This window comes from Dreissena polymorpha, chromosome 8 (genome assembly GCF_020536995.1).
Source record: "Dreissena polymorpha isolate Duluth1 chromosome 8, UMN_Dpol_1.0, whole genome shotgun sequence".
Lineage (NCBI taxonomy): Eukaryota > Metazoa > Mollusca > Bivalvia > Myida > Dreissenidae > Dreissena > Dreissena polymorpha.
In genome coordinates this window covers 92612816-92626465 of record NC_068362.1, presented here as the reverse complement: position 1 = coordinate 92626465, position 13650 = coordinate 92612816, and the positions used below count along the sequence as shown (strand labels likewise).

The 13650-nt window shown below is 35.7% G+C and overlaps 1 protein-coding gene across 1 annotated transcript; it reads left to right on the top strand.

Moving 5' to 3' along the window:
• Nucleotides 1-8728: 8728 nt before the first annotated feature.
• LOC127840735 (octopamine receptor 1-like) lies at nucleotides 8729-10489 on the top strand. The gene has a single exon (XM_052369151.1). The coding sequence runs from the start codon at nucleotides 8786-8788 to the stop codon at nucleotides 10487-10489; it is 1704 nt and encodes a 567-aa protein (XP_052225111.1). The 5' UTR covers nucleotides 8729-8785.
• Nucleotides 10490-13650: the final 3161 nt, after the last annotated feature.

Genomic DNA, 13650 nt, shown 5'->3' with positions numbered 1-13650 from the left:
TAATTGTTATCTCTTTTCTTACACAAACAAATTGTATTGAAGGTGTATTAATAAATTCAGTTTAATTTCTTTGTTTTTTATAGATTTTTTATGAAATTCATTAATTGTAAAACTAGTTGTTAATATACCCAAACACGTGACTCTATTACATGTGTATTTCAATTTGTTTATGAAACTACGATAATGGTAGCAGATGTCTGTCTGTTTAAAGATGACGGCGTATAACCCGATTGTGAAAAATGTTATACTATAACACACAAAACCAAGACACGGAAGACCTAGACCGGACATCTATTATTATTGGTCCGCTTCCGACATTAAAAGCCCGAGGGTATTTGGCCCGAAGGCCCTTGGGTCATTAGGTAGGTAGGCTAGGGCCGATTATAAACGTCCGGCCCAGCTCTGCAATTGACATCGTTTAAATAAATTACTTCATTAATATTTGTGTTCCTTCTTTAAATTTTTATTACAGAACCAGATTCCGTAATGTTATTTTCAATCAATTGATTACGCAATTAATTTATGACATATCTCAAACGCGCTATTTTCAGACGACGTAATTTCTGTGACCAAACACCACACAGTTTTAGCTAGATCTCTGGATTTTAGGGATATAACTATCCGGAAGTGCAGGGTTTTTATTAAGCATCAAACGAATCCAAAATATATTTCGGAATGTGCGTGTGTGTGTGTGATGCATACTTGGAAGCTTCAATAGGAATAAAGTTATTGTAATCGCTTCGACAAATCAATTTCGTAAATCGTCGTGTTTTTTGTGATAGCGGTTATAATTCGAAACAATCATTTAAATTATTGTGATTTCAAATCAATATAGATAAACGGATGGAATAACGGAAATCAATATAGCACATTGTTGTTATTGTATAATTATAAGCATCGGATTATATTGTCATGGAATTAAGTGTGTATTTTACAATAAATATTGCAGTTTGATGAATCCTGTTAAAGCTCAGATGGCATCTATCTAATGTAGAAAAGAGTGTGTAATCGATCTTTGTATTGTCAAAATCGTGTGCTACGTGTCACTATTGTTATGTTTGATTCTTTTTGTCAGTAGGTGGCTTAATTTTATTGATCGTCATTGGCTACGACTGAATGCGGACGCTATTTTGTTCAGTTGAACCCGAGTTATCCGATTTTTTCAGATATGAAAAATTGGCCCGGCTGAGCGGGCAAATATAATTTATATTGGCCTGCTAGATACGAATAACGACCCACTCGCGACGTCAATTTGTTTCTTTTTATACGATATGAACGATATGATTAGGGGTTGAAATAAAACGTTCTACATAAGTTACTTTTTCAGTTTCAAGTCGCTTATGAACATGAAATGTTTTATGTAGTGTTATTGCACTATTTACGTATCTGACAGTTTGAAGGTCGTGCTAAAACAATTAATAACTCAATAGCAAGTACATTAGCCATTGCCGTTTATACACTAATTATCGTATTTGCAGAAAAAATCCAATATAGGAATGACATATCAAGTACATGAATGTAAACATATATTCAAACTGCACACTTGTGTGCGTACATATGACTGATACTACATCCTCATCTCATCTTTCCCTGTTTTCCCGTCTGGCCGCAAAAAAAACTACCTCATGGCGTCTCAGTACTGGGCAAGTCTCACCAGCTTCCCCACGATTTGCCATCGGCTTAGAATCTGTATCCATGAAACGGCGATATGTGTTTTTAAGCCGCCCTCTGTTCCCTTTCCCTTGGGGGTTCCAGGTGAGAGATTGTCTTTTTGTAATGGATGCAAGCTTGCGAATGGTTTGACATATCCACCGCCAACGTCTCTGAAGGATGTCTTTCTCATCGGGCTGCTGCTTTGTTCATCTACATAATTCTTCGTTGGAAATCTTGTCTGGCCATCGGATCTGGGGATCTTGAGGATCGTCCTAACGCATGTGTTGATAAACCTGTTTCTTTCTTTATGGTGTTGACAGTGGTTCTCCAGGTCTCTGCCCCATAGTAGTGGAGTAGTGGCTTCACGATGGCGTTGAAGAGCCTAATCTTGGTGGTAATGCCAATTTCACTGGATCCCCAGATTTTCTTCAGCTGTTGGAAGGCTGCTCATGCTTTACCGATGCGGGTTATGCCATCTGCATCCGTTCCTCCATGGTTGTCCAGAATGCTACCAAGATAGTTGAAGCTGTCTTTCTCATCCAGCTTATCGGCTTGGTCTGTATACTACATTAACCCCCATTATATGCGTCCTCACGTGGCATATTATGTATCTAATATACAGTGTACGTGTGTTCTTAACGATTGAACTATATCGTATTCAAGTATTGCATTAACCCATTTATGCCTAGCGTCTAGAAAAAAGGCCTTGGCAAACAGCGTAAACCCAAAGGAGACGCCGCATGATGCGGCGTCTCATCAGGGTCTGCGCTGTTTGCTTAATGGAATTTCTGTAAGAAATATTCTAAATAAAGAAATAAATATACTAGACATCCCTAATTTTGGAAATAAATTGATCCAATTTAGAAGGATTGGAGAGTCCACTAGGCATAAATTGGTTAAGTATTGCATTTAGACGTAGTTGTCTTTTTACACATGCTAATCACACATGTATGACTCCTAGCGTTTTTTTAATGAAAAATCTAACCACAATACTTTACGGCAGAAAATTAAATTAAGACCAAGTTATTAGGGAACCGGCAGATGTCTGATCACTATGAGATAACTTGACGCTCAGAAAGATAAGATAGAGATCACAAAAACAGGTTGCTAATACGCAATTAGAATTCCTCTGTTTTATTGTTGAAACATGCTTGTTTGGGAAGCACAGGCACAATAATACGGATTCTCATTAAAAAAATCGAGTTAAGAGTGCAAAACAATTGAGAAAAATGCTGACGACAACTACAATTAAGTGAATAATAAAACAATTAATTCTCATCGCAAGGAGGCAGTGTATATGTTACTTAAAGGTCAACAGTTAGTTCATACTTAAAATGGTAATATTGAAATGTTTTCTCCTCTTTGATCGTTTAAACGTGTATTTTACTGTGAAAAGCACCCATGGTACTTCATCAATCATATTTACCTGAAGACTTTTACATAAGAACAAGTTTTAAATGTACACACATGCTAATAGCATATTAAAAAAAGAAAATAAATACATTGAATTTAAAAAGGTAAACAAACAACTGAACGAACGAACGAACGAACGACAGAAAGGATAAATAATAATAATAATAAATAAATAAATAAATAAATAAATAAATAAATAAATAAAATAAAAATAATAAATAAATGAGTGCATGAATGAAGGAATAAAACCATGTTCTGTTCACAATCATCGTTTGTTATAATTCTTAGCATCGCAATATTTAAATATTATTTAACAGCAAAAAAATCTGTAGTGTTTTCAAAATTTTAAAAATATTGTGCATTTTACAGGTTTTACAAATAAACAATGCGGTAAAAATATTCAATTCCGTATGTATTATATTCAATCGTAAAAGGTTCCCAATCCATTGAATAAAATAAATATTAATAACCAATATTTCATTTTTTTTATTGAGTTCAGGACATAAAAAGGCGTTTTATTTTCATTATTTTTAATACAAAATCGAGGATACGTTATACCGTTGACTAATCCGTTTCCTTTTTTTATTTATAAATAAACTGTTAATGAATAAGTCTTTGAGGCTGTTTATCAAGAGACTTACCCATACCAAATGGTACGATGGTAATATCTATATGCGCAAAAAAAAAACGCATACAGCGTAATATTTCATAAATTAATAAATGTATCCAGATGAATTTCCTCGTAGTTTCACTGAAGTCAACGTCTTAACAAGTCACTTTTGGTATTGCATCAGTTGGTTATTTTACGCTAGACGGTTCAAGATATAGGATTCTGACTATCTTGTTGTCGCGGGCGAGGTCCCTTAATGGTCTCCCATATATCATGATAATTAGAATATTTTGTTGACTAAAAAGCGTTAATGTTACAGTTTCAAAAGCAAAAATAAATCTCAAAGAAAAAACTTCGTTGGGATGTGTACGTCATAATTGCTCCATCGCATTCCGCTACAACCACGAGTTATTGAGCAGCGTTTCGGATTAGCTGAGCCTTGTGCGTAGAGGGACATCTCACTAAAGTTCCGTCCGTACAGACTAATTAGGGACGACACTTACCGCTTTGTCGATATCCAGTTTTAGGCAATAAGTGTCATCAGTGATCAGCCAGCGAGAATTTCACATATTTATCCGAAACAAAACTTTACAAACATGTATTATTCCCAGTTTCTGCAGAACAAAAATCATTCGATGCGACTGCCATCTCCATAAAAAGTTTACGTACTTTGCTTTTTAAAGTCTTCAATTTGCAATGATCTTGTATCAAGCATTAAGTTTGATAGGCTTTTGCTATCAGTCGCCAATTATTTATTTGTTCTGACAATTTATAAGACACTCCGATCTTTGGCAAACATATTAACGAATTGGAAAGCCAAACAAGGTTTAATTGGGGCTAATTGGTTTTGTTTACCTTCAGTCGCGTGTTAATTTTCTAGTTTCATTTTACTAGAGCCCGCTCTACGGCTTCGCAAATATATGCGGGGTATATTTATGATTGTATTTCAATCAAACAATCTTAGGAAGAAGTAATAAATCAGCTTATAATGGTATTTTATGGCAGAAACACTAGCAAAGTTTGTTTTTTTTGCGTGTAAAGACCGTCTTAAGTTTCCATTTGTCATTAAACCATAAGGTAAGGTAAACATTCCACGTGGTCAATGGGTTTCGGTTCATGGACATGTTGTTATTGGTTTATACAATTAGGCTCGTACAAGCGATTCATATGCTTTTTACGCAATTTAAAGGAAAACAGACAAACTTCAAATTATTTAATTGTGTTTGGTTTGTCAATTCATATTTATGAATTTAAAAGCACGAATGAAAATATGTTTTCGTTATGAGTCAATTGCGATAGAATAATGTTTTCTTCCCGATGAAGATTGTTATTTTATTTACTAAATAACAAAACAATTTGAAAAGCGTCCAATTAGTGAGCGAGTACCGTTAAGAACAAAATGTTTTGGATTGTGCATTTCCAAATCTCTCGACTGAACATTATGCTATATGATGAATAACAATCGTTTTCTGCGATGAAAAACTAAAATTCAAGGAATTTCCAAAATATGATCAGATTTGTATCTTCTAAGAAATCCAAGTAAATAAACATGCCGAACATGTTATTAAGCTGTGTGTTATTAAAGCGGCCATTCTCATGTGACCCGTCCTCGTTCCGTCGGGATTTATGACAGACGAGTCAAAGACAACTGTCAACTCTTAACCTTTCATGCTTTATGGTTTTCCCGTAAAACTGCCTTTTGCCGTATCACCGAACATTCCGCTTGTCAATTGCATTTGCTTCCAAAGCGAAATAGTAAATTGTAAACGCATGATGTACTGATCACTGCGATCGTGAAATTGGCAATTATCTGACACGAGGAAATTAAATTGTTATGATTTTTATGATACGTTCTTATAAAAGGGTCGTATAGCGGGCATCTGCCAATGTCCTGCAAACAGTTAGGAGCAAGTGGCGTTTCTGGTGTTGATGCCAAACTAATGACAGGATCTTTGCTTTTGTTTTTGTGTTTCTGTTTTCCAAGATGAATCGATGGAATGATGTTATCGATATATATATTAATTATGTTTCAGAGTATTCGGTTTTGAATTAAGATCTCTTCCACAAAACACAGGACGACATAAAGGATTTGGTAAGATGATAGTGTAAATCCAACAATTTATTTTATTTATGTCTGAGTATTTGTTTTACTGACAACATTTATTTATGTTCAAACATAAGTATACAGGGTATAGATTCAGCTAAATTACTATTAGAATTTTACTTTACATAATATAAGCACATCCTAAAGAAGTCAGAGGGTTTGTCCACACGTGCGCTGTTGTTACGTTTTTATTTAAAACAGTGTGCATTGTTCCTTTAGGACTATCGTGCAGGAAAATCTATTTGTGCGAATATATTTTTCATATTACCACTTTTTTAAACGAAACTAACTGCTGCCATAACAATGCAAGTGCTTATTAAACAAACCGCAAGCAAACCTAAACAAATAACCTTGTTTTATTTGCCTTCAAATATATGCACGTGCTGAAAAGCTGCTGTCATTATTGGTGCGTTCGAAGGAAAATATAGTTACTATAAAATATATTTTGAACTGCATTCTTTGGAAAATAAATTACATATACCTTTATACTGATTTAGAGTTGTATACTTTTATTGAAATAAAATATCGCAATATAATCTTCCAATAATAAACTAACGGACGGAAACAAGAATAAAAGTAATGGCAATGCTTCTGTAAGAATTCAGAAAGCTTCATGTTGAAGGTTTTCCATTTGACTCGATGCTATGCGGTGTCCTTTTTATTGCCTCTGATGCAACGGTCGGGAGGTTAATTGATTTTTGATTGATGTCTCATCATTCAGTCAATTAAATCTACAGTGGTCTCATTTCGTGTGATTGACATATCTGATTATAAGGGATTACGGCATGTCAGCTGCTGTAGACCTGTAGTATTGGTTAGCGTACATCTTCTCGCGATCAAATTGCATATCTGTCAAGCAACATAAGTGATGTACGTTAGCTTGTATGTAATTAGATACATATTTTAACGTGTGTCTTGAATTCGTGTTTAGATTGACGTGGGTGATGTAAATCGGTCAACATTTTGACATACGCGTGTTTCATTCGTCGCCGCAATCGTAGTATTTCCTTATGTATTGTCGTTTTAAATATAAATTGTAATATGCATGAAACAGCATACTATATGCGAAGAAAGAACTTAACATTTTTTCTAGAAAGTACGTTATTGATGAAAAATTGACCAGTGATATGTCGGGTATCAAGTTATATTAAATAAAGAATTGCTATTTTAAACATGATATTTTTAATAAACCAGATAATTACACAATATACAATATAATCATTTGCATAAATAAATTTGTTTTTTGTAAGTCAATTGCATTGTGTTTTATTCGATCAATTCTTATGTGCCTGCCTGACGTGATATCGGTATGAACTTTGCATGAACTGAGCGATGTAGTTAAACTAAATTATGGAACAAATACAACTCTATGATAGCTAGATCAAAAGCTGAGGATTGTAGTTCGACGGAATTATAAAATAATACACCCCTAGGGCACATGGGATCAAAAGCAAATTTGCACTTGAATTCACAGAACATGAAGGAATAATGTATAAACCTGACGATTTACATATATAAAGGCACTTTGTTCACAAAGCAATAATGCGTTGGAATGGAAATGAGAATTGCTCCTTTATGGGTGACTGAGGGTTAACCAGGGCATGATAAGGTGTTTCATGCTGACCGTGAAATAAAACATTGATTGATGTGAAATGTGAACACCTGTGGTTGTCTTATGTTTGTTTTAGAGTTTATGAGGCATCTAAGATGTATGTTTTCGGTGGTTTGCATGTGCTTATCTGTTTATGCGTGAAGAGGAAACATTGTATACACTGAATACTTTTTCATTACAATAGTACGGTATGTAGTGGCAAATGTAGTGACATGTTACACGCCTAAGAAATGCAAATGGTGAAGCTTCTGTCAATTGGTTTCAATTCGATCCTGAGTGTATGTAATGTGAATTGGATTTAAGTTTCATAACTGCAAAGTGAGGATTTCATTACTACTACTACTACTACTACTACTACTACTCTACTACTACTACTACTACAACTATTACTACTACTACTACTACTACTACTTCTACTACTACTACTACAACTACTACTAATACTTTACTAATACTAATAATACTAATACTAATAAATAATGATGATAATAAAACTAATACTTATACTTATGCTAATACTTATACTAATAATAATGCTAATACTACTATTACTACTAATAATAATAATGATAATAATAAATTATAATTTTTGTTTTCTTTTGCATTAGACTGTTTTAGCACTTTACATAACACGAAGGAAGGAAAAATGACACAGCACATGGATGCTATATGTTTATAAGCAAGTGATACACCATGTGAAAATGAACCTCGTTCTGTGAAAACTGGGCTTAATGCATATGTGTAAAGTGTAATCCTATGTTAGCATATGAAGAAGAGATCTCCTTAAATAAGCAATTCCATTGAAGCGGGAGGTGTGGTTCTTTATTATCCTGTGCGGAATGGATAGGCCTATCTGGGCTGACACTTTGCATATGTATGAAGCCCATTTTCCCGGACCGAGGCTAAAATAAGTGAATTAAATGTTTTAGATGAGTCGTTGTGTTTATAATTTGTAAGTACTTTGTTCTCGTTTCAGGCCACACAAAGTTGACGTGTCATGCAGGTAAAAATACCCATACGGGTGTAGCTGAAGAGATATTGGTTACAGTACAAATGGTTGCCAATAAATCAAGAAACGCTCAATGAACACTGCGCGGATAAGCATGGAAAGAGACGCGCACGTCAGGGGCTGCTATATCCAGATTTGACTAAGGGTCGAAATCGCAGTTGTAATCAACACAAGTGCAGATTTATAACGACAGAGTAATTTTGATTTTCAGAAATAGGGACTTTAAACGTCGTAAAAAAATTGTTTCTCAGTGTGAATTTAGAAATAGAACTCCCTTCACATCCGGAATATGCTTCAGCAATGGATAATCCCATAAGCGAGTGCGCAAAAGGAAATGACATTGGCGAATATGGCCACACGTCGGAAACAGTGGCTAAAATCGTCATGCTGAGTATCATAGATCTGGCCGTTGTGTTCGGAAACAGCCTCGTAATAGTTTCAGTCATAACGACCAGGAAACTCCGTACAGTGACGAACATATTTATCGTCTCGCTGGCCTGCGCGGATCTACTTCTTGGCTTTGCCGTTCTTCCTTTCTCAATATCGCTCGAGGTGGACGAATGGTTATGGGGACAGATCTGGTGTAGTATGTGGCTCGCCATTGACGTGTGGCTGTGTACAGCCTCAATTTTAAACTTATGTGCCATTAGTTTCGATCGCTACATAGCAGTCACACATCCGATTCGGTATCCGACAATCATGTCTCCTGTGCGAGGTCGTTGGCTCGTCGCGTGTGTATGGATATTGTCTTTTATCATCTGCCTGCCGCCTTTGCTAGGATGGAATGATACGGGGATGCCAAACAAGTCGTCTGCCTTTAATGCGTTCCAAACAGATTTTCCATCAACGAATCACTCAGGCTCATCCTCTCCTAATATCACGGATTTTCCCTCGGGAACGTGGCAAGATTTAGTATATAATCATACTGCTGATGAATACGGGTTCTTCTCAAACAATAGCGCATCCGGACGATGTGAAAGTATGGCAATTACATGCGAATTAACCACAACTGTTGGATACAGAGTCTATGCTGCAAACGGATCGTTTTTTATCCCTATGCTGATTATGGTGTTTTTCTATTTCCGGATTTATTTAACGGCAGTTAAAACTGCAACTGCAATACGAAAAGGTGTCCTGACTACAAAAACAAGCAATGATATGACTAAGCATAACGGTAATCTAGAAGAGGAAATGCAATTGCGCGTTCATATGGGTGGCGGCTCATCAGTGAGACGAAAGGGTTCCGATAAAGCCAACGGCAATCATCAGCCTAGCAACGGATCCCAATCCCAACCACCTAAGATAAGGTCGCAACCATCGGTAAGACAATCAAATGGCTTGGCTGGATCTAACGGTCGTTCCTATTTGCTTAATAAAGAAGATAGTTGCCACAGGAATTGCAAATCTGCAGGTTACACTAATCTTTTTCTACCTGTGGCAAGGAAAATATGTAAAGCGAATTTGAATAGTAAACGTTTAAAACAGCACGAATGTACCGAAATGGAGGTATTGAGTGATAAGAAAGACACGATAGCCGCCTCAAGTAAACGTTTAAAACAGCACGAAAGTACGGAAACGGAGGTGTTGAACGGTAAGAAAGACGCGATAGCCTCTTCGAATGACTTCAGTTGCCCAAATGACACCAATGTGAATGGCCACACACGTCTCGCCCGTTCACCAAGACGATGCAAACTCCTTATCCGTGAGAGCAAAGCGATAACTGTTAAAGGCCATGCAAGGAAGTTTCGACGTGAGGCGAAGGCCGCTAAAACATTGGCAATCATTGTAGGAGCCTTTATCATATGTTGGTGCCCATTTTTTACCATTTACCTCGTCGAAGCTTTCTGCCATGAATGTGTTAGTGAACTCATGTTTTCTGTATTTTTTTGGTTAGGTTACTGCAACTCGGCTCTGAATCCCTGCATATATGCCTTGTTTTCGAGAGACTTTCGTTCTGCTTTTAAACGTCTTTTAATGTGCCAAGGAAGAAAGAAGTTTACACAAGCTGCGCGCGCAGATTTCGTGACGGGCCATCGTAGCCGACAAAATCCTATACAACAAGACAAGGAAAGTGAATCAGATTATTAAAAATGCAAAAAGTGATTTAAAAACACTTATTGAGGATCTTTTGTTAATACTAATATAATTGATAGTAAATACCTTTGTTGGTTTATGCATACTCGTAAATTTTCATACTGTATAGCAGAATAGGTGATGTGTATTTATGGACACAGATGAACACAATTTCTTCACGAATGGTATTTCTATACATGAAAAAAAGAGTTTTGACTTATTATACTTAGATCTATTAAAACGATTTTGGTTGTTTTAAAACGCGTCATTCGAAATCCAACTGTATTTATAATACTTTCAGGCCCGTAATCACAATACCGTTTTGAGACTGTCTTACTAAGAATAAAGAAGAGACTTTGAACCAATATAAAGCACTTCTGACATGTACAGGCTACTTATGAGCCGTATTGTGGCAATAAAAGGCTTTAAGTAAACGAATCCTTAATAAGAGGTGGTTAAAGTAAAGTTTTACTCACAGTGAAAAAAATCATTCCGAGCCAGGTATTTTGCGCCTTGTTATACCCTTTATCACTTTTATTAATTGTTTAAATGTAACTCACTTTCCAGTCATGTCGGCAAGAAATTGATTTTCGTTTATATCATTATAGTATTCGCTCTATCTATATCTCGACTTAACTCGCTGCGAAAGTTATTAGAGGACCCCCAAATTTCAGCTCCCGGTAAGAAATTTTGCAGCGAGTTAAGTCGAGATAAAGAGCGAATATTTATACAAAATAAAGTCGAGATAAAGAGCGAATATTTATACAAAATAAACTTATCACTTTCTTGATATGGCTGGAAAGTGAGCGGCATTTCAACAATAAGTACAAGAAATAAAGGGTATACAACGGCAAAAAAAACCTGGCTCGGCATGACCGTCGCCATCTTGTTTGTCATGCTATTACCCCGCTCAGTCTGATGTCTAAGAATTGTTCGGTGAAAACGGGTCCTGGTAATTCCGGTTAGTAAGAACAATCGTATTCTATAAAAAAATCATATGTCTTTTTTAGAATCTAAATGCAGGTATGTGTATTTTTAGTTTGAATCTGACGAGCAAAATATTCATTTTATTTTGCAAAGATGTGTTTTGAACATGCTATATGCTTTATTTATATTTGCACATAATAAAAAAACGAAACCTAGAAAAGTCTGCATGATAGAAACTCCCTTCACCATCTCCACTAAATTAAGTGTTAGCCTAGTTCTATGACAAGTGCGCTTAATGCAAGAGCGTACAGATTTATCATAGAATAGCATAGGCAGACCGCGCATCACGGCTAATCAAGGTTGACACTTAACGCTTTTTTTCGTTTAAAGGGTCTATTCTAAGCACATATCTAGTAAAGGCGGTAAGTGTCGTCACTGATAAGTTTGTGTGGACTGCACAGGCTAATCTGGAATGACCCTTTATGCACGTACATTAAGTCCATTTCTTTCAGAACCAGGCTCATTTAATGCAAAGAACAAATGCATCCCCTGGTTTTAATGCGATTTAACTTGATACTTGACCCTTAGTGATTCACAAAACGCATTATCTTTACTGCAACATAAGCTGACGTCATCACAAGACACATTGAAAAGCAGTAAGAGGGTATAATATTTCTATTATCGGTTAAATCCTCACTGGTTTCAGGCAAACTCGAAAATCAAAACTGTCATTTAAACATATTTTAACTGCATCTCGCCATATTTTCCAAAAAACAAACACATATAGATTAATATTAAGTTCCTTGTCCTGCATCCGTAGAAAAACATAATTGTTCATTTCCTATTTAAATAAAATTCAAATAATTTCCTTTTTTCGGGTTGACAGTTGGCAGAACAGCGAACGTATATTATTGGAATGAGAACAATTGTCGCATGCGCATGGCTTTGAAAGAAAATAATATTGCGCGCGTTCTTTTTAACAACACCGATATTTGAACGACGTCGTTAAAAATGGGTCTTAGGACATATGTGGCTGTAGTCACGCAAGGTTACATAGTCTCTTAGCGGATATTGTAACTACTCATTAGTGTATACGAATAAAGAGGAAAATCTGGAGCTAAACTTGTTGTTTTGTCCTACGATCCATTTTTTCACTACGCGGCTTGTTTCGTATAGCATCAAGATTGACTTATAATTCTCGATTTTCTGATAATTGAAAAGCAGCCGAACGCAAAATGTATTTTATTGTTAAATTGCATTTTTTAGGATAGTTAAGACCGTTCTCTATTGTGTGATCACTATGTAACGCTGTTTATATGCCTCTGTTCTCCATTGTATGATCACTATGTAACGCTGTTTATATGCATGAAAACCTTTAAACATAGTAGTATATGATTCACCATCAATCCTGACGGTTTTGATTCCATCGCGGGAACAGAAGATGGTATTAATATGACATTACGAATCAAACTTTTCTGTTAAATCATTTCTTCGGCGTTCAATGTCGTGTTGTTGTTTTTAAATAACTTGTTTATGGACATGTCCAGTGCTGGATTTCTTATTTTTTGAAAAACAACAACAACAGAAATGTGCGGGGGTCATTTCTGATGTGCTTGTGTTAAAATCGTGGATCGCGGAACCATAATTAATGTCCTTCGAATAATAGTTAGTTTATAGTATTGGGGAATGCTTTTGTTATAATTTAAAGTTATGATGTCTTAAGTAAGTAGTCAATACCTAATGATGCTTGGTAAGAACATTAACGGAGAAGATACTTAAAGCACGTTACAGGATACCGATACCGCAATCTGTCGGTGTGTTTCTCATTTTCATTATTTTCAAACATTTCAAGACCTATTTATTATTATTGTGATTGTTTTTACAAGAATATAAACAGTAAAGAACTGGAACCGACGCAAAAATAAAGAAAAGGCGTTTCTCCAAAATGGCCACGAGAAACATTTTTGAAGACATAAAGCCGCAGAATTTAAAAATGAAAACATCTTATACTCTATTTCACTTTTACAACGTGGGTTAATAAAGTATTCCATAATAAAATAGTGTTAAGCAAATCAATTAAAACTAACAAAAACAACAACAACAACGTATGTAGGTTGACGGCTTTTCATTGGTGGACATTAGAACACCAAATATATTTTTAATAGCCGTCGAATACGTCTGTTCACCATGGTTATCGGTAAGATTGTTGTCCGGAACTGAAGAAGACTACCAACTGTGGTAACGCACTT